The following is a 22,897-nucleotide window of genomic DNA, read 5'->3' on the forward strand; positions in this document are numbered from 1 at the left end:
CTTTTCAAAGATACTCTTTGATTTAGCAATATTGTTATTGGACCTATAATCCAGAAATTTTAAAAAAAGGAAAAATTCCTATATGTTTTGGAGCTGAGGAAAAGGGAGAAGGGAGAGCATCTCAGGGATGGGGGAAGCCAGAATGAAGGCAGAAGATTGTATAAAAGGCGATTTGTTATAGTGTTACAGAAAGGAGTAGTGGATATAATAACAGATGTAAATATAAGACACATATTTCAAAGGTTCATAGTTTATCATGATCCTTAGCTGCAACTGTCAAACCTTTGGTCTCCTCACCTAAAAAAGTTTGTGAATTTCATATACCTAATCGTGACATTGATATTAACTGAGTTCTAATTCAAATTTTATGAATTTGGCTGGCTAAGGCTCCCATTCTTCATCCTCTAGCAGAGCCATTGATACTTAGATCCTCCTTTGAGGGCAAATCCTGAAGTCTACATGATTGCAATTAAAATAAAAAAAATCTCCAATACAGAACATTCTCAACATATTATGATCTCTGTGACAACTGAGCAGGATCACTTCAGCATACCCAGCAGTGGGTAATTACCAAAGGTTTTAAATAGGAAGAAATGTAGATAAATTCATAGAAATTTAGAGAAAGGAGAAAGATTTTGGAGCTTGATTAGTTTGATTCCTTCATTTTACAGAGGAGGAAACTGACATCCAGCAATGTTAAATTACTTTTCCATGGTCACATGATCAAAATTTATCTGCATTATATTCTTTTAAGGATCTACACTTAGGTATTTCTAAGTCAGGGGTAGGGAACCTGTTGCTTCAAGGCCACATGTGGCCTGTGGCCTTCTAGGTCCTTGGGTGCAGCCTTTTGACTGAGTCCATGTTTTACAGAGCAAATACTTTTATTAAGGGGATTGCTTCCATGAAGTTTGGATACAATGGGCCACAACTGAGGACCTAGAGGGCCACATGTGGCCTCAAGGCCACAGGTTCCCTACCCCTGGTTCCAGCTCTATTTCTGGTTAGAGAACTGAATCTGCATTTAGAGAAGCTAGCTCTAAAACTTAGACTCTGCTCTCTCTGAGCTTCCTTTACTCAGCAGTCAGATGGAAATAATGTTTGCATTATATAGTTTGCAGCAGTGTTTGCGAAGCTATCTTTAACTACCTTATATGTATATGTCAATACACTTAGTTTCTCAAGGATCTGCCCCCATATTTTCTGATAACTTGGAGTTCCCCAAGACTCACAGAAGTTAAATGACTTGTTTCTAGTCATATAGCTTAAAAGTTTTCAGAGAGAAGATTTCAAATTAAGTTTTCCTTACTTCAGGTCCAGAGCTCTACCTCCTGTTCCATGATGTCAATATGAAGGGAAACTTTTAGTCTTCCATCTTGTTCATCAAAAGGAAGAAACAGTTCACTGCTGTGCCTCTCACCTTGCTCCATTTGTGGAACATCATAATAGAAAGAAGCAAAGAAGCTGCTTCTGGGCCTTAGAACTGTCAAAACATTTTTCCCATCTCTTTTCAAAATGGCATTGCTACTTCTTTGTCTTTCTTCTTCATTGCTAAATAAAAGGCAATTGTCATTTAATAAATAGATGAGTATAGGAAATTGGTCTAGAAGAAAAGGGAACCTAGAAGTGACAAGGGGGTGGGAATATGCATCTTTATTAGTGACAAATGAAATCCCAACCCTCACTGTAGTTATGATACATCAAATTTAAATGAGACTTTTTTTATTCTAAAATCACATCTGCCTCATCTCCTGTCTTTTTCCTATGCTATTCTACCAAAATTACCCTCCAGAGGTGGCTCTTTGTGTCTATGAGTGAGACAAAAGAAAGTGGATAAAGGAGAAGAAGGATATATAGAGGATGTGAAGGATGAGGAGAAAGTAGCTTTAAACTGTCTTTTAAAAATTTTAAACCCCTCACTGTGGACTAGAACACAGGCAAGTGAAAATCCTGAAATCTGAAAATCTCAAGTTATTTGGTTCAAATTTATCTCAGCAAAACCCATCACTTACAGCTGTAGTTTAATATAAAAATGCTTTAAAAGAGTTAAGAAATAAATAAGACTAATCATTACATCTTAAGTAACATCCCCATCACGCTGGCTGAAATCCTAAATAAAAATAAATCTATTCTCTTCCTGGAAATTCAAGCGCAGACAGCACCTGTCTATTTTGACATTCTACATTTTGCTTCTCAAAGTAATTCCATGTAATCATCCCATCCCAGCCGCTGAAATAATGGGGTAATAGAAAGGGTCAGATTCAGAGAGAAATATGTGAAGTCAGAAACTAGCCACTGACTCTCTACCAGTGCATGTGATTGTGTGTGGATTACAAGGTTGTTTCTTGCAAGGAGACAGCGGTGGGCAACGGGCAGTATGCCAGATCAATGAGCCCTGCGTCTCTAGGGCTTCGTGTATGGCGAAAGCAGAATTCCCGAATGCCTCAAGGGAGCCCAGGTCTTAGCTGGCACTGCCAGTAGGTTTCTTCCCCTGGGGCATCAGAGAAGGGAAAAACGCCTCTCGGAGTCAGCTAGGCAACACTCCTGTCTGCTGCCTCTGGATTACTCCCATCCTTGCGTGTGTGTGTGTGTGTGTGTGCGTGTGTGTGACTTCGTAGACTACTCACACGTACAGTAGAGACTCACAGGAGAGCGAAAGCAGGAGAGGGCGGGAGAGCTGGGAAGAGGAGGGGGGAAAGAGGGAGAGAGAGAGAGAGGGAAGGAAGGAGGCAGAAGAGATCCAGATCCAGACACAGCAGCAGCTAGCTGTTCGTGGCAGAACAGACTCAGGCTGCCTTCCCAGGCAGCACATAGACTGACTGCATCCTTCTCCTCCGCTAAGAGGTAGAAACCTCAACCAGAACAGGGGCGGCAGTAGCCAGCCGCAGCTCCAAGCTCCTACCTCTTTCCCTCTGTGTCAGTTCCTTCCCCCCTTCGGCTCCCAGCCCACAGCTATTTCCTTCTTCCAACCTCTTTAAGACCTCTGGCTCTTCCGTTCTCACCTTTCTCCTATCTCCCCTCCCAACCCCATCTCACCTTTTCTTGCCTTTCCTTCCATCCCCCTCTCACTCTCTTTTTTTCTCTTTTTTTTTTTTTTTGTTGTTGCTGCTTTCGTCCTGTCTCGAGATAAATGCTATCTTCCCTAATCCTCCGGCATTTTAGCCCTAAAAACTGAAAAAGGAGTTTCTGTTTTTCCTAGTGACGTTATTATTATTGTCGTTATCATTTTTTAATTCCAAAAGTGCAAGACAACGAGAGAGAGAACCCGGGATCTGATCGGCCGGCTTAAGTGCAAGTCTAGTGTCATATTAGTAACTGTTACTGCTCTTTTTTATTACTTATTTCCTCTAAGAGGGAGGGAAGAACAAGAAAACTTCAGCAATCTTATCTGATCAGTGATTACTATTGCTTTGGAGAAAGTGAAAGCCCTAAGGAGAAGGGGACCGAGAAAGAAGAGGAGAAATAGGACCTGCGTTTCCCTTCGTCTCCGCAGCAGCAGCGGCAAAAGGACAAACAGAGCAGTGCGCGGGAGCAGCTGCAGAGATAGGCGAGAGGATGCGGGGCTCTGAGCCCGGAGCTGCGGGGCGGCAGCGGCGGCGTCTCCCCAGCGGCTGCGGTGCAGCTGGCCACAGCAGTGGGAGTTGCGACTCTTCTTCCGCTACGGTGTCTTTGGCCGGGTGCTGCTCTGCTCCCCGCCGAGCTCCGCTTTGGACTTGTCTTCTACTCTGCGCCGCACTCCGGACCCTCCTGGCCAGCCCGAGCAATGAAGGTAGGCAAGTGGTGGTGGAGATGGACAGCGGGCGGCGGTGGGGGTGGGGGAGGGAAGAAGAGGGGTGAGCTGAAGTGGGGATGCACTTGGGCTTGGACATGAGGTGGAGGGGACCATGTTGTGAGGTGCACCGTCTGCAGATGTCCCAACTGCCGCTCTCTTCCTTGTCTTGCTTATGACCTCACTCCCATTAGCCCACAGTCCTCTCTTCTGTCTTCTTTAGGTTTATTATTTGTCATTCTTTGGGCTGAGAAGGGGGTGCTTGTGGAGGTCAAGGTGCAGCTCCATTCAAGGGATCCGCTAAGTTGTTGGGGGTGGTTGACCAAGGAAAGGGTTTATTTACAAGACCCAGAGCCTTGATGTTGGAGGGCGAGTCTAGCTCGGTCTTACCTAGGGAAAACGAACAAGAAGGAGATGATGTGGGGGGGTCGGGGAAGGAGAGCTACTGGAAGGCTACAGTATTTTAATGCTGGGAGCTAGAAACCGTTATGGGGGGCGGTGTGAGTGGGAGCCTTTACTTGGGGCAAAAGTGGGTAGCAAGAGCTGGTATTTAGGGTGGCACCATATGCTATTTCAGGGTTGGTGGAAGGAGCTGTTATGGGGAGGGGCGGGGAGGCGCACAAGTGTTGGAGGGAAGGCTCTCAACACTGTTGATGCCCATCTGTTTATGACTATAATAATTACACCAAGGCGGCCGTGCAATAGGAGGCGGGGGAGGGGGAGGGGAAGACGCGGAGGGTGGGGGAGACTCAGGGAGCTGGAGGGAGGAGGGGTCTATCTCTGCCAGGAAGTTGCTGTTGGAGCTTGTGAATGAATGTCTCTCCAGGTTTTTCGATGCCTCTGGGGAGTGGGAAAAGCTCAGCTCCGGATACTGGAAGTCTCCTGACTTCCTTCCCATCTCCAAAACGCTTTACCTCTGTTTTTTGGAGCTGGAGGTTCATCTGGATTGTTGTTTGCCGTCTGTGTGTTGGGCTAGGGTCCCGTGAACAGCACCTGTGCCTTCTTTTCTGGTGCGGGGCCGTGGCGCAATGTGCCTAGTCCTCTGTGCCACTTCCCTTCAAATAGCCTCCCCGAGTCTCGATCCAGGCTCTGAGTATTTCTCTTCATAAACACACTGAGCTTCACGGGTACACTCCAGGCTTTAGCGCAGGATCTAGGAAATCCGCCTACGGTCATGGAGGAGGAAAGCCTTTTTACTCGTTTTATTTATCTCTGCCAAGACCGAGCTTCTAACTAGCATCCTCGATGTGGGGCTCAGGAAGGGCATGAGAATTCGTGCCTTTCCCGTGTAAGATGCTGTAGTCAGCCTCCTCCAAGTGTGCATGCATAGTCTCCATTCTTGGGGAAGGCGCTAAACTGTTTTCATACAGATGCAGCCTCCCAAGATTTGGTGCCAAAATTAAAACTGTTCCCTTCCCTCTCCGATTTCCCTAAATCAGCTTTCTCCCCCTTTCTTTCCTAATATCCGAGGTCCCAATTCCAAAATGTTTTAACGAGGGGTATTCATTTAAAATACCCCTTTGCCAAGGATAGACTAAGCAGATGCGAAGGGTTTCACTCCTTATAATGGGGATAAGCTAGGGAAGGGCTTCACTGATTCACTTTCTTATATTAGCCCCCCTCCCCCCCAAAAAAAAGAAGTTGCATTTACTCTTTTGAAAGTCTGGGGAAGTCTACCAGGCTTTGAGGTAGTTTGTCTTGATTCTAGTAGGTCATAGTTCTACTAAAGGAGATCCCGATTTTGATATAAACCATCCTAATAAGTACCACCTACCCAGGAGAGTTTGCTTGTTTAAAAGTCCATTTCTCCATGTTTTAGTGGTAGCCTTGAAGAGAGAGAGAGGTAGGAGTGCACTGAGAAGAATAGGTCTTCGTGTGTGTGTGTGTGTGTGTGTGTGTGTGTTAAGGGGGTATCATGTGCCTACATTTGGTGGTGGTATATGTAACTGAATCTGAAAAGGCATACATAGTTCAAGAAGGAAAAAGAGGAAAGAAGAAAATTAACAAGGAATGGAAGTATGTAATAGGAAAACACCACCTATTTCCCCCAAGAACTTCATAGAATTGATCATATTGAACATATCAGACAATCGAGTCTGTTAACATAGCTTAGTCCAAAGCTATTTAGCAGTATTTCATCTTACTTAGAGCTGAAGAAGACATGAGGTGCAAGAATGTAAGTTCTAGATCAAAAACAAAAAATAAGAACATCATGCCTTTCTGGAAATACTAACCTATGTTCCCAAGGTCCTAATAGTCCACAATTCAACACTTCTGTTTAGAGTACAACAAAAATAACAGAAAGAAAGTTAAATAGGAATAGAAACGAAGTCGTTAATATTGTTGATATAATCTTTGTTTCTTTGCCTAATCTCACCTCCATTCTGCACTTTTTTTTTCCTTTTTCTGTCCCAGACTTTTGAGTACTTCTTTTAAATTTTGTAACCTAGCTCTTCTCACTTCACCCAGCCGTTGCTTTTAATTGTGAAGAAATAGGAAATTATATATTGAATTTATTCTGACACTATTCTCCCCGCTTATCTCCCCTTTCCCCCTCCCCCAGTGTCTTTATGTAGGCTCAGCAGTTTGAGGGGTTGACAAGCAGACAGAGTCCTTTGGGAATGACAGCATTGTGCAATGTGCTATAGAAATATATTATCTTAGAGTTAATTCTATTTTTCCATCTCCCCTTTCCCTTATAAGATATGTTTTTTTATTCCTCAGGTATCTTAATCTATTTGTATGTATGCAATACATGGCCCTGATTATACAAGAAAATAAGTAACAATCCCAGTAGAAAATAGTTTAAAAGTTTGCAGTCAAAAGATCTGGTTAATTTTTTTAATGATTTGGTTGTTGGACTTCTGTAAGGAAAGGTAAAGGAAATTAAATAGGTAATTCCAGACATATCTGAAATGTGTGGCTCAGCATAAACTGAATTTTCCTATATTATGGCTTGTGGAAAATATAACAGAAGAGATCTATATAAAAGAAGCCACATGCATTCTTTGGCCTCAGTGGTAAGGAACATTATTAGCCAGATAGCAGTCCCTTTAAATGAAGAGGCCCTGTTCTTTGGCTCAATTGTCTTGTTTCAATAAAGCTTGTATTTTAACTATGCAGAGAGACCTTTGAACTACCTGACAGGGTACAGTAACTTTAAAAGAAATAATAAATTAATTCAGAGGCTTATTTGACAAAGTGAGTCTTCTGTAATTGCTAAGTAGAATAGTGCAAAGGACAGATTTCACTAGCTTTCAACCACAAAATGTACATATTTTAGTACTTTAGATAAACAAGAAAGCAAGACCACTGAGGTATGGATTCTGGATATGGGTGAAAACTTAATCAATAGCTAACCCTTTAAATTATTATTATTATTATTATTATTAATTTACTGTCTGGGCATTTATTTGTAAACAAGGAATATTTGACAAGTACTTTTCACAGCAGGGATTCTTGGCCAATTACTGCTGAACAGCTCTGCCTTTCATTCTGTAGTGAATCAAGCTTAATTCATTGAAACCATAGTCAGTAAAGTTCTGTGCTACTTACTGACAGTTATCAGCAGTATGTTTTTGAAAAGTCCAGTTTCTTTTCTCTAAATGATTCTTACATTTGGAGAAAAAAAATGTGTCGACAGCAGTATGGGGAGGCTCTTGGTGGAAATGAGGGTGAAGACTGAATTGATTGAGGGAAAATAATGAATCTTTTCTTCAGAAAGAAGGGAAGAAGAAAGTTCGTGTTAAGTGTTTTTTTTTAATGTTTTTTGCCAATGTTTCTAAAACCAGTAGATGCCAAATATGGCAAGTATATTTAGCTAAAATAATGTATCGTGTGAGAGTTATTGTAATTATACAGTACTTTGCTTTAGGCAGTTCTTTCAAATTGGGGAAGTAAACAGTAATAGGATCATAACTGTGCTCTAGGACCATAAGGGGAAATAAATATTCTTGACTTCTCCTATTGTTTCTAAATCTTAAAAAGTGAATTGTGAAGTGATTTTTGAAACTTCATTTACGGGAGTACTAAGAAGCAAATAACAGTGTTGTTGGGTTTTTTAATATTTATCAAGAGGAAAACTACTTTCAAAATGTTTATTTGATAAATTAGTTTATGTTTAGAGTAATTATGCAGGAAAATAAAAGTTTAAGAATTTTTTTAAAATTAAGATTTTTCCTTTGGAAGATTCTTTCTCAGTGTTACTATAGTCACCTATAACAAAGATTTAAGAAAAGACTTTATAGCCAAACCATTATACTGTGGCAGAAGGATTGTTTATATTATGGGCATAGACATTCTTATTAAAAAAAAAATACCTGTTAGTATTAAGGTATTACTGGGTTTTTTTCCTGCTTTCTCTATACATGTTATTTAAATCCATCTAGAGTATAATGGGAACTAATTCAGACCATAGGTTAGTATACCAAAATTATTTACTTTAAAATAGCATATACCACATTTAAAGAACTGACTTTTACTTAATTTATCCTGCTAATTAATTCTTTTGAAATTTATTTATATATATATAGTGATAGTTGTGATTACCCTTTTAGCATGATTTACCCCCTTTAGTCACCCTAGTTTAAACTCTTATTTGGACAAAATGTGTTCTTTTATCTTTGATTTTTTTAAGCAACATGAAAATATGAATGATCATTTTAAATGATTATAAAGGATGCAACTTTTTGGTAGATGGGTTTCAAAGTTTATCATGGGAAAAGAAATATATAACAGATAAGGAACTGGTATAAGAAGATTGTTACTGATTTCTTATACATTACCTCAATCTGCATCCTTAAGTTCAAGTTACTGCATCCTATTTTACCAACCAAAAGTATATCCTAATTAGAAAAGTCACCTAATCACATTAAATCAGTGTCAGTAGAGATGTCTTTAAAATTTTAAATGGTACACCTGATAATTTTGCCCTGAATTTACAAATTATGAAAAACTACATGTTGAGTCTTAATTGAAGTTTGAATCACCCACTTTTTTTTTTTCCTAATGATTCATTAGCTAGAGCTTGACTTATTATTCATCTTTCTAATTTCATTAAAGAGTAAGTGGGTAGATATAGGGAGTAAGAAGAAACTTATAAATTATAAACGGTCACCTCAGAGACTGTAATGGTTCTTGCTGTTCTAATATCTCTGATGAGTATGTATTTATCTAATAAACTGGAATGTCTCCTACTGTTCTGCTCTACTGGCTAAATACATGCTTAGCTATTTTATCAGCATGTATATGATTAGTTAGGTATTCTTTCTAAGGAGTTATAGTGGTATATTATGAATAAACTTAGTGATCATGTGGATAAATTTTGAAAAAAATAACTCTAATCCATAACTGTCTGAAACAACTCCAGCTGAACTGGAGAACCTTTAGATTATTTTTTTTTTATGTACAAGTATTTCACTATATTCTGCTCAAATGTATATGGTTACAAATAATTATATTTATAATTATTTGGGAAATCACATGTCCACTCAATAAATTACGTTACAAAGCAGAAAATTAGACCAATAACTTTGAGCCATTCTCATCTATCATGTACATTTCCATATGCTTTTAAATGGACATGAACATTTTTCTTTAATTTGAGCATTTGTCAATGCCATCCACTTTAATATCTTGATAGGAAAAATTTCCCTTAAGGAACCTACATTTTAACTTGAAAGTGATTTTTTTTAAATTTGGCTTCAAATATCCAAAACTAATAAATATTGACCTTCCTAATATCTTTTTACATTACAATTTTGTTGTTGTTTTTTATTTGTTTTATGACCATACAAATCTGTTGCCTATACCTTTCTCAATTCTCAAAATAGGTAGAATATGTAAAAAATGAAAATATGGCTCATGTTAGAAATTTAATACCATATTTCCAACGAAATATATATTTTGTGAAAATCACTGACATATAACATAGAAACATAGATGAACTCTCCACAATTGTATAATGTTTGTACCTCCATAATTTGGATTATAGAATTGCTTTTTGCCAATCAAGTCACAAGTAGGTAAACCAACATGTGAAAAATGGTATGTTCAGCATTTATGTGTCTTCCTGCTCTAATTTATTACCTCTACTAAAATGGGCAAATCATTTAATGTCTATTTCTTACTTTCCTAATTTGTAAAATGAGGGTTTGAACTAGAAGGGACTCCTAAGATCTCTTCCAACTTATATATCCTATGATTCCTTCTCTGTGTTTTAGGCTATAAGGTAGTTTTCATTTTAGTTATTTCAATTCCACTAAATCATTTAGATGGTGTAAATACAAACTTTGGATGGTAAAATGGGAGGGGTGGAAATCTGCAGTTTCTGTGGGTTAAAGAAACACTAAAGAATAAGGGGATGGTTTTCTCTAATGATTTTACATTCTTATCTAAAATATTTCTTTGAAATTAGATTAGATATAATGGCCAATCCTTTTTCAGATAACCGGTGGTAGACCATTAGTGAATGTCATCCATTTCACTATTTGAAATAGTGTCATTTTGCTTAACTTTTATTTTGACTGGGAGGAGGTGCTTGGAGAGTAACTATTATGTAGAAAGAAAATGTCCCATTAATTAAATATTTTTAAAAATAATGTGTCTCTACCATATTTAAAACAAATAAGACCTGGCATTTATATAGCAGTTTAATGTTTTCACATCACTTAAAAAAATCTCATTTATCCTCAAAACAAAATTCCTCTGATAATTAAGTGCTTTTATTGTCCTACTTTTACATTTGAGAAAAAGGGCTGAGAGAAGTTAAAAGTTTTGTCCAGGTTAACAGAACTAGTAAATGGCTGAGTCAGGATTTGAACTGAGGTCTTCTTGTTTCCATATTTATCGCTCTATCAACTGCAGGTCCTAGCTGTTTCTCTGCTTAGCTGATACAGTTCATTAATGTTGAAAAAGAAGAAAAAAAATCTCTGGTGTATCTGGATTAGAATTATTTTATCTATGGTGTATCTGGATTAGAATTATTGAACCATGGTCACTAAGAGAAATCCATGGTAATTTAGATGCTGCCAATTTTTTTTCTTTTCTAAAAGCTCTAAACTTGTAACACCTCTAATGATGACCCCAGGTGCCACACTATTGAAAAAAAACATAGAAAGGAGCATGATTTAGAACTTCATTTAGGGGCTACTTATTCCTTCTTTGCTTAGTGTACTGATGTTTACCAAATAGTAAATAGTTTGGTATAGGTTAAAGATCATTGGACTTGGAATCTGAAGGTTTGAGTTCATTTGCTTGAATGGTAACTACTCTTGGAAAAGTTGGTTTAGTTCTTTATTGTCTACATAGGTGAAGCTATCAGTTTTCCCATCTATAGAATGAAGATAATTATACTTTCGCGCCTTCACAAGGTGACTGTGATGGAAATCTTTAGCTGATGATGATAAAAATAGCTAACATTTATATACTAAGTTCAGACTTTGTGAAGCACTTACAAATATTATTTGTCCTCACAACAATTCTAGGTGTTAGATGCTATTATTATAGTCTTAAAAATGAGAAAATGAAGACAGATTAACATATATTTTATTGTTGTTGCTGTTCAGTCATGTCAGACTCTGTGACTTTATGGACCATAGCAGGCCAGGCCCTTCTATCTCTTAGTCTGTCAAAGTTCATATTCATTGTTTCTATGACACTATCCATTTCATTCTCTGCCATCCTTTTTTCTTTTTGCCTTCAATCTTTCCCAACATCAGGGTCTTTTCCAATGAGTTCTGTCTCCGCATAATGTGGCCAAAGTAATTTAAGCTTCAGCTTTACTATTTAACCTTCCAGTGAGTAGCTGGAATTCATTCCTTTACGTCCTGACTGATTTGATCACCTTGCTGTCCAAGGAGCTCTCCAAGTTTTCTCTAGTACCACAATTCAAAATAATTGATTCTGAGTGCTCAGCTTTCCTTATAGTCCAGCTCTCACAGCCATACGTTGCTACTAGAAAAAAAAAAACATAGCTTTGATTATGTGGGTGTTTATTGGCGAGGTGATATCTCTGCTTTTAGTATGCCGTCTAGATTTGCCATAGCTTTCTTTCCCAGGATTAACTGCCTTTTCATTTCATGGCTGCAATCACCATCTGCAGTGATCTCTGAACACTAAGAAACAGATTTACCAAGGGTCAAACAGTTACTCCTACCCTAACCATAATTATTTGGTTCTTGGTTTAGTCTGTTTGTTACTAAGTGTCTGATGGTCTCACTTATTCCAGGTCCAGCTCTCTATCCAATGTATCATCCAGCTGCCTTAAAGCATTATTTAAATATGAATCGTTTAAAAGACAGAGCCATTAATAGCAGGGTTTTTTTTCCCTTGCCATTGCAAGCATCACACACCACACCATAGAAGGCACTCTCACATGTTCAAGGTAAGAGCTGTCACTGTTACATAGGGAAAGAAATTATAGATACTGCCTAAAGAAGGGCCTTTAAGTAGCTTGCTATTTAAGTTGAACTTCATACCTAGTTATGGTAAAAGCATAGTTGTTTCTTCACACTTGAAATCAAAAAAGGCTAATTTATAAAAGGTGAGTGTAGAATGGTAACCTTTGGTCTATGTTAGCATGTTCCTGTATCCCCGAAGTCCTCAGCCCTTCACACAGACACCCCCTCTCCTGGGGCCATCATTCAGGAAATGAGACACTGAGGGAAAGGGAATATGAAGGGCTTTCTTGAAGCCTGACAAGAAGCGAGATATATTGTTTATATATCTAGGATTCAAACCTGGGTTCTTTGATTCCAAAGCCAACTTTTTTTTCATTGAACCAAGTTGCCTCACCATCTACTATCTAATTACAACCAATCTTCTTTGGCAAGACTGTTTATGAGTTACAAAGCCCACCATAATATTCTTTTGCATTTTTTTCTGCATGAATTTGTCGTCGTTGTTCAATCACGTCCAACTCTTTGTGACCCCATTTGGGATTTTCTTGGCAAAGATACTAAAATGGTTTACTGTTTCCTTCTCTAGCTCATTTTACAGATTAAGAAATTGAGGCAAAGAGGGTTAATGATTTGCCCATGGTCAACACAGCTAAGAACTGTCTGAGGCCAGATTTGATCTCAGGAAGATGAGTCTTCCTGACTTTAGGCCAGATATTAAATATGCAGATATTTTGGTTCCAGAAATGGGGAGGAAAAGAACTTTTGTGCAAGGAACACAATTGGAGAGGAAATAGCTTCTCAGATAATATATTTGGATGAAATATAAACTTTCACACTGAGAGTAAGTGTCTGAGGCTGGTTTTGAACTCAGGTCCTCCTGATTCCAGAGCCAGCACTCTATCCACTGCATCACTTAGATGAATGAATTTAGGGAGTACCTATCTTGTTATGACTGACATTTATTTTGTTAGAATTTTTCTGCCTTTATCTTGATTTTCATATTTTCAGAATGGTCTTCTTGCTCAAACTCCAGGCCCTTGGGAAATTTTAAGATGCAACAGAAAGGGAAAAGAAGACTTCAGGAGAAAGAAAAAAATTCTGGGATCAGGGAAGAAGTAATGTGAGGGTCTTGAGTGCCCAGCACCAGAGGTATCTCTGTCTGCCTGGCTTTTTCCATCTGGAATTACCCTCTTCAGGCTAATTGATGGATGGGAGACAGAGGCTTAGAGAATGAGAGGTTTTGTTTTTCATTTCTGGCCTCCAAGCTTCCATCTCTCCCTGCATCACTGAGGTGTGTTATGTAGCAATCTGAATGGTTGGCTGACGTCGACATTGAGATCATCTGCTTTCTAAGCGAGGGCTAGGCCACCCTCCTCACTACTATACTAGTACTTGGGTTCCCCCACCTTGGCTTTAGACAGAAGAACTCCAGAAAAATATCAAAATGTTATCAAAGCTGGAATATCTTCCTTCTTTTTTCATGCTTCTATAAATAGGCTCCAACTGGTGATATTGTCATCCTCATCTAGTTATGAGGCCATATCCCCATTTGCTGTCTTTGAAGAATAAATGTTATGGCTTACCAACTGGCTGTTAAATTTCCCATGCCAGGGCAAATTTCCTGTTCTCAACCAATTTTCTTTCCTGGGACAAAACTCTTGTTATTTCACTTCAGTTGTGGCCCATTGATTAATAACTTGACTTTTTAAAATAAAGTTCATCCAGATATCCAGATGTGGAAATTAATGTTATAGATTTTATAGTTTATAACCTATCTTTAAAAAACAAATACTTAGTCCAGTAGAATTTTAAAGAAAATCCATTTTTGTTCTTATTTTAAGATTCATTGTAGTGAGGCTACTTTAAGAGTACCTACAGCTTTAACACCTGAAGTATTTCATTCATGCTCAAGTGTCTTACTATGGTTTACATTTTTTTTCAAAGATTAAAACAAAAAAGCTGCCTTCAAACAAAAGTAGAAATTAAAAAGATACCTATTTTTTTTTCTCCCTATCTCTTGTCTCTTACTAGTTTGGGAATGGGGAATATATCTTTGCGGGTTTAATACAATTCTGAAAAAGGCTCATTGTTGATAGTTGTAATTCGTTCTCTCATTCCTTTGAAATAGCTTAGCATAATTATTCATTTCATGCCTTTTTTGTGTTGATATGACCAACTGAAGATTTGGATGCTAGGCTGTAGAGAAAGGAAAGCATCTGGCTCAGCCATAGACTTCTCAAGTAGTTGTGCTGGCAGACTTCAATATTTGTCTTTAGTAGTTTAGTTCTCTGGGAAGCTTGTTTGTTTTCAGTATTCCTCTGCCTGGTTTCAGCCTGCCTTTGTCTAATTATTTATTTTGAGCGACTGATTTTAAGTACCAGAAGGACTAGACCATAATCAAACAATTGATTGGTGTAAGCCAGAATTTAGCAGTCCTGTAGCTTAAGTAAATACTTTTAAACATTCTCTGATTATTCTGGTACCATCTTTGTTTTTGAAAATTTACTGCTATCTCCATCCCCAGACCTTGGTCAGAGACAGTTGGGTAGATGATAGTAGTTGGAATGTTGGATTTGCAGTTATAAGGAATGTAATTTCAATTTTTCTTTAGATACTAACTTTGCAATGATAGAAATGTTACTTAACTCCTCAGCCTCAGTTTGCTCATCTGTAAGATGGAGAAAATAGTACTGACTCTTTGACAAGATTTTGTGAAAATCTGATGAAATAATATGTGTAAAGTGATTTAGAAACCTAAAGGGTTATGTAAGTTATTGTTATTGTTACACCCATCTGCAGAAAGAGAAAGTAGCTTTCTGTAGTCCATCAAAGGAGCCAAGAGATTAGGTGGGATGGTTTTAAATAACTAAATAAATAAATTAATATGTGTGTGCATACGTGCGCGCGCGCACACACACACACACACACACACATCTTACATAGAACTTAGAAATCAGATAGACCAGCCCTTCATTTAAGAAAATGGGTAAATCGTGCTTCAGAAATTTGAAGTGGTTTAACCCAAATAGCAAAGAAAATAACAAGTAGGGCCAGGAATCAATCTAGGTTTCTCATCCCAAACCCATAGTTCTTTTTAGTCTACCATGTAGCCTTTCCAGCATGGGTTTGGTGATTTCTACTTGGAATCAATGTTTCTAATCACTGGGGTTAAAAAGGGATTTTTTTTGTCAAAGTAAACAGAAGTTATTTTTTAAAAAATATGAATCACAAACATTGGAATAGAGCTTGATGAATTTTTTTCAAGGAAAGATGGTTTATTTACTTTTCAGTGACTGACTGTCTTTCTTCATTCCAGGATGCAGTTTCATGTATGCTGAATGGAAAGACAAACTTTGCAGGGATATCCGGGCTGGCACCAACACAACAAAGTCAATCCCATGGTGCAAGCCCTACTGGAGCCAAGTACTTGCTTTCAACAGTCTTTCTTGAGTATTTGCAGAAGTGTCCCAACATACTTCCAAGTCACATAGAGGATGATAATGTATTCTCTTAGCAGTTTATTGTGTCTATTTTCATCATATTAATAAGGTGGTAAAAGGAGACTCCTAAAATCACATGAGCTCCTGGGGGTAGGGACAGTTTTGCTTTAATAGCCCTCAGTCTGCCATATAAGTAGGCACTTAATAAATGATTGCTGATTGGCCTTTTGATCAAGGGGAACACATTCAGACTTTTTTGGTCATAAGGACAAATTCATATATATTTTCAAATAATTTAAGCTTTGCTTATGTTTCAATGTTTTTGATCCCTATAGAACTTGGTGGAAAGGCTGGTTTCATTTTTCATCCTCTTATTGTGTCACCCTTCTTAGTACAACAGAAGGTTGAATTTGGAAGTGATTATCTAGTTCAGTCCTCTAAGTCTACAAATGAAGAAATTAAATTTTAAAGAATCAAAGTGACTTGTTCATGGTCATAATGGTATTATAGCATGGATTTGAACCCAGGCTTTCCATACCTAAATCCAGGCTTTTTTGATTACTTTAGCTTTACATATGTGAAACACAGACTGGCACATTTTTGGAGGATGATCCAGGTGTAATTTATTTTTAAGCTTATAAGTCAACCAGTTTGTTTTTATTAAGCACTTACTGTGTCCTAGGGACTTTCAACTTTAAATGCTAATCTCTACCTTTTGTCAGATTTCATTCATTTGTGGCCAGTAAAAGAATTTTTCTCAGTATAGGGAATAAAATCAGGAAACTGCTCAAAAGTCCAGTATACTGGTAATAGAAGGGGGTTTCACTTTTCTGGATATCTGCAGACATTCCATGTTCAAAGCAGAACAGTGAATGATGTTACACATCAATAGATTTTCTTCAGTGACAATCCCATCCTCTAAAATGTAGAGGAGTGCATGGGAAATATTTTTCTGGATGTGATTCTTCCCCGAAAGGGGAAAAAAGTGATTTCTGGTAGGGAACATGTCAACATTGGGAGAAAGTGACCACTCCATCATTGAATTTGTAATGGAAATAGAAAGGAAAGTCAGGTATAGTCTGCCATACAATATAAATAGATTTCAAAGGGGTTAAGAAAAGAATAGGTAGGATAACATACCCTAGAATTTTAGAGGGGATTTTTCCCCTGGAGGAAGAGGAAGCTTTCACAAATGGATCACATGATAATATGGTGTAGAGGAATTTTTTTCAGGTACAAGTTAGACAAAATATCCTCTAAGTACCCTTAAAACTGTGAGATAATTTGTGTCTTTGAGGTTCTCCAAAGGATATGATTATGAAGATTTCATGCATGCAGGTGTATCAGAAAGGAGAGTTCTTGTTGTTCAGTCATTTCTGTTGTGTCCCATTTGGAATTTTTTTTTGGCAAAGATACTGGAGTGGCTTGCCATTTCCCTCTCCAGCTCATTTTAGAGATGAGGAACTGAAGCAAACAGGGTTAAGTGACTTGCCCAGGCTCACACATCCAGTAAAATCTGAGGCCAGATTTGAACTCAGGAAGAGGTCTTGTGCTCTAACCATTGTGCAACCTAGCTGGTCCTTAAGAGCATTGGCAAGGAAAGATGTATAAGCAAAATAAATCTTAGGTGTGGGGAATGGAGAAATTACTTTCAGTATTTAATAAACATTGTTAATATAGGCTTACTACTTTGGACAATTCCTATCAAATAGTTAAAGCTTTTGCTCTTGGAGGAAAGAAAATTAAACAATAAGCATATGATTAAAGTAATAATACAATATAGCATAATATTGTAAAGCATCACACATGAAATATCATGATTGTAAGAAATATTTTGTTATTCTTTCTTAGAGTTTAGTTTCTCAGTATCCATGGCCATGGCAATCTCTAATTTCCAGGTGTTAAATAATATTTCCCAGGATCATAACTAACATATTTACATCTCAGCCACAGTTGTGCAGTGAGTTATCACCATGTGATTTTTTAGTCTGCTTGTGCTGAATGACGATATTGCTAAAGTGGACCTGTGAGACTATTGCTGGCAATGCCTTCTTTGCCTGTTGCCCTATAAAGCAAGTGAGCACTGACCAGTAAGTGAGGAACCCTTAGGGGAATATGACAGTGTAATGCTGTATGAGCCTTGATCGGCCCCTACCAAGGCTTGGGGGTAATCTATGTTTTACTCATGCACATGCCATTGAGGCTTAGGGTATTCTGTAGGAGTTGTAGCTCCTACTATTTTATTGCCCACCCCTGCAAGAAGTGTGATTTTGGAATGCTGTAGGAGTTGGTGCTCTGATTATCAGCAAACTCCCCTTGAGAAGACTAGACTAGAAAAAATTAAGTAAGACTATTAACCGCTCTGAAGCTGTCTTCCGGTCCTTCCTGTATGATCAGATCAAGAGTAAACCTGTTAGAGGCTGGAGACCAAAATCTCTAGTGCCTACTGTGTGTCATTTGTGAAACAATGGCATAAAATAATGCGATGGAATACACTGTGTGTGAATATATATACACGTATATATGTATATGTGTACATACATATTACATATACACATACACACACATACAAACATGCCCACAATATTTACATTAGGAGTTTGTATTTTTCTATTCATGTATACAATGTTAATTGATTATTTGATTGAAAGGTACTTCTCTAGCCCTATGTTGTATTAAATACCAGAAAACACATTTGCATAAATTATACATAAATATGGATATATATGTATGTTTCTATAAGCTATTCATATCTATCCAATTATATTTCTATTGATCTGTTAGCTCATGTATTTATCATCCATCTATTTCAAGCTTAATTCTCTAAATTCCAGAAACTAAATCTTTAGATCCAAACAGGGAGAATAAATGGCAAGGGAGAGAAAGAAGCATGAATGGAAAATTCTTCTCTTATATATACAAAAATCATGCCTAAAAGAATACTTAGCTTTTCTCATTTCCAAATTGGGACAGTTAAAGGCAAACAGGGACAGAAAATCATTCTAAGTGGGAGAATTTTAGTTATCAAAGTGCATGTGGGAATTTTCCCACAGTGATAGCTAAGATAAAAATCTGTCATATACCTACTATTGGTCTATTTTTCTGCTCTTCCTCCTTTGATGTTTAATAACTAAGAAATGAAAGATTCTTTCTTCCTGATTGATTCACATAATACCAATATGGAGTTTACATGTATTAAATGTTGTATTTTTTAATGGGAGGCAGGGTATGAACACATGATATTGTTAACAATTAGAAATACCAAGATATAATCTGAACATTTTTGGTTCTTGAGTCTTTTTACACTGTGATGTCTGTTATCCTTTTCTATCTCATAATCCAAACTTTGAAAGGTAATGCTTTCAAAGAACTGCAAAGCTCTCAAACTAAAGTTAAATCCTTCTAAGTCAACTGAACTGAAGATCTCACATAACAGTTTAATTCATATAATGTTAGTCTGAGCTACCATTTCCCTATGAACTTTAGTAGTCAATGCATAATTTAATGAATTTCTTTAATGAATTTCAAAAATTCAACATAATAACCCGGGTTCACATTTATATTCTCTATTATACATACATAAATATATACATATATATGTGCAAATGTACACACATACATACATACACAGAGAGCTGATGTTTAATAAATAGGTGATTGTTGGACATTATCCATAAGGACTATCAAATATTCACATCAAAGAAAATACTGGAAAGCACTTACCTGAGACATTTTCAATTTCAGAAAAATATCTTTATTGATTAATATAGTAAATTAAACAGTTCACATATGTGGGCTAGAGGAGAGGTAACCTTTCTTGATTTTTGATTTATGTTGCTTATTGAGCAGCCTGTCAGGGTAAAGCTAGAGATTTGCCAGGTAACACTAGACAATAATTTCTTCTTAAATAGTAGCAATTATGTTAATACTTTGTGGTGCATGCATGTGTATGTATGTTCCCAGACAGATATATACAGAGCACAGGTACACATCGATATTTTCCACTAGACTTCTACTCTACAGTTCCATGATTTAATGCAAGTAACTCTAGTTTCTTGAGTACTCTGCCAGCAAAGCACAAGCCCTGGTACATCCATTCATTGCATTTCACATTGCATACTTAAAACTTGGAAAGAATATACAATAGGTAAAGGATTCAGTGCCTCCTGTCTGAAGACCTATGGTCATCCTAATATAGTGCAAATAAGCCCATCACCAAGTTGTCCACACTATGTTGATTATATTCGACACAGCAACTCAATAAGACCATTTCTTATATTATAGATGGCTTTTTGCCAGTATCACTAGAAGGAGCATAGAGTGCAGTGAAATCAGAGATCTTTATGTCATTGAAGTGTATTAAGAAATACAGTCCAGGCAGTATTGAATTTATGAATGGATTGTGTCCTGGAAGTATGGCAAAAATATATATCTATCTTTATCTATAATTATCTATCTCTAAATATAGATAAATCTTCTATTCATAGTGGTAGTTAGGTAATATAGTGAATAGATCACTGGTCCTGGTGTCCGGAACATTCACCTTCCTGAGATCAAATTATGCCTCAGATATATTTACTATCCACGTGACCCTGGGCAAGTCATTTAACCCTGTTTGTCTCAGTTTTCTCATCTGTAAAGAAGAAAATGGCAAGCCACTTTAGTATCTTTGCCAAAAAAAACCCCAAATAGGTCATGAAGAGTTGGACATAATTGTAATGGGAGGGAATGATTTTTTTTCATAGTCTTAAATTCTAAAGAACAAAATTATGTTATCATGCATGATGTTTAGTTGTTTGTTGTTATTTTATCAAGGTTTGAAGCCTATTTAACGTATAGTGTACAAGAGATATAATGAAAAAAGTATAACAACAGCACCTACCTATTTATAACAATGTATCTGAAAAAAAATTCTCAAATCAGAAGGTCATGAATGAACCTCTCTTTTCATGGTGTCGATGGCTCTGCTGTCAGTGATATTTGGAGGAAAAAGACTGTATCTGGGTGGGAGTGGAAAGGAAGGTGGGAGTAGAATGTGCCAGAAACTTAACTTTATTTTTATTTGTGAAGTAGAATAAATTTCCCTATCTTATAGGATACTCATATGTTACACACACACATACGTACATGCTTACACATGCATATATATACATATTCTTACGTAAACATATATACACGATTTATATACATATATAGATGAATTATACTCAAGAAAGTAGTTCTGCAGACGACTATTTTCACATTACAAAATATATGAATCTTAGTCATTCACTCCATAGTTATTGTTCTGAATTGGGGAACAGAGGGAAGTTTTGACTATATTGGGGGGAGGCAATGGCTCTGGATTAGACTCTCCTAACTTCTGTTTATATGATTTGATTATTTTTATCTTAAGCCTTCATAAATTAGGGGCTATTTATTCAAAACATACCCTATCCCACTCTTCTAATTATTTGAATATGTAATTGTAGATGGTAATAGACCATGATATTTTCTCTATAGATCATAGATCACTAATACAGACCTAAAAAGAACTTTAGGACCCTCTAATCAAGCTCCTCTATTGTGACCAAGAATCTACCATTTAAGTACAAAGACAGTTGTTTTTATTTTAATTTTTAGTTACAGCTAATGTTTTTACATGACACTACTGAATCAAAGAATTTCAAAGTTGGAAGGGACCTCATCCAACTCATACCTAAATCATTTTTTGTTGTTCAGTTATGCCTGCCTCTTCAAGACCCTATTTGGGGTTTTTTTGGTGGCGATACTGGAATGGTTTGCCATCTCCTTTTGCAGCTCACTTTATAGATGAGAAAATTGAGGTAAATAGGGTTAAGTGACCTACCCAGGGTAACCCAGCTAGTGTCTGAGGCCAGATTTGATCTCAGGAAGATGAGTCTTCCTTATTCCAGGCCAAAAACTCTATCTTCAGCATGACCTAGTTGCCATAATAATCTGTAAAATCTATGATTCAGAATCATAGATATATAGCTTGAAAGAACCTTAGAGATGATCTAGTTCAACCATCTTAGTTTACACATGAGGAACTCAAGCTCAGGCCCGTTAACACTGTGACTCACTCAAAGTCACAAGCTAGTAAGCGGCAGAGCACCTCTAAACCCTGATCCTCTCATGTGAAATACAAAACCCTTTCAACTATATCCCATTGCTCTTTTCTATAAATTCCTTTTAAATTAATCCACTTTAGGAGGAATGCTTATGGTGGGCATGTTATCTAGCAATGTTTTTTAACATACCAAAATGATTGCATTAAAAAGAAATGTGCATTACACCAGAGAGTACTGTAATGGAGAGAGGTCTTCTGGAAGGAAAGAATAGGAAATACTAAGATTATATCACTCCAATAGTCGCTGTCACTATTATAGCATCATTGAGAATTCCTATTTGTGTGGCGAACTCACTAGAAGCAGCCTGCTATAGCAGAATGGGTATTGGACTAAGAGTCAAGAGACTTGAGCTATACCTTCAGATCTTTAAGTATTTATCCTTGAGTAATTCAATTTAACTCAATTCAGTTCAGTTCAATTTAATTCAATTCAAATCATTTATAATCGAGTGCCTAGTTTGTCTAAGACCTCGTAGAAAACATGACACATACAATGGTCAAAATCAACAAAGGCCATGCCTAAAAGAGGGGACAGGGGGGAAAAAATAAACACAATTCAGAATGTAACACAGTAGAATATAATAAGTCAAAGGAGAAATACTATACGAGAAGGAAGAGAGGGCCATCAGATGCCAACAAGGAATCAGGTAAGGACGTTTAATTTTTCTGGACATCAGTTTTCTCATAAGCAAAGTTAAGACGTTGGACTACATAATTTTTAAGCTTTGTTCTTGCTTTCTGATTCAGTGAATCTGTTTTATTGCTTCTCAATTCCCTTGGCTAGCAATAAACTACTCCTTGGTGTTCAATACAATGAGACTTTCTTCGTACACCTTCCCTTTGCCGTTAATAATAGAAGAAATGCCTAGTACTCTGGGGTTGAGGCTCTTGGGAATTAGACTTCATATTGGGGTTTACTTTGTATACATTAGTCAAGACAGAGTAAGTAGCCTAAGGGCTATTGAGAAATTCTTGACACTCTCACAATAGTAAATGACCAGGCCAACTAAAGAAAGGGCAAAGAGTTGTTCACCATTTGTCATCTATTATAAATACGGGACCTGGATGAAAGTTTCGACCTTACCATTAGCTAGTTATGTGACCTTATGCAATTCACTGTATTTCAGTAATCATTTATTAAGTTTTACAAAGAAGAGTT

General features: G+C 37.2%; 1 protein-coding gene across 1 annotated transcript in view; it reads left to right on the top strand.

Annotated features, from left to right (window-relative positions):
* The first annotated feature begins 3,156 nt into the window (after nt 1-3,156).
* Nucleotides 3,157-22,897, top strand: part of LOC118854794 (ephrin type-A receptor 5-like) — a 126,460-nt gene continuing 106,719 nt past the window's right edge. The window contains exon 1 of the mRNA XM_036765038.1: nt 3,157-3,769. Within this exon, the coding sequence (XP_036620933.1) occupies nt 3,556-3,769 (214 nt within the window). The 5' untranslated portion in view covers nt 3,157-3,555. The remainder of the gene's footprint in view (nt 3,770-22,897) is intronic.

Source organism: Trichosurus vulpecula, chromosome 6 (genome assembly GCF_011100635.1).
Source record: "Trichosurus vulpecula isolate mTriVul1 chromosome 6, mTriVul1.pri, whole genome shotgun sequence".
Classification (NCBI taxonomy): Eukaryota; Metazoa; Chordata; class Mammalia; order Diprotodontia; family Phalangeridae; genus Trichosurus; species Trichosurus vulpecula.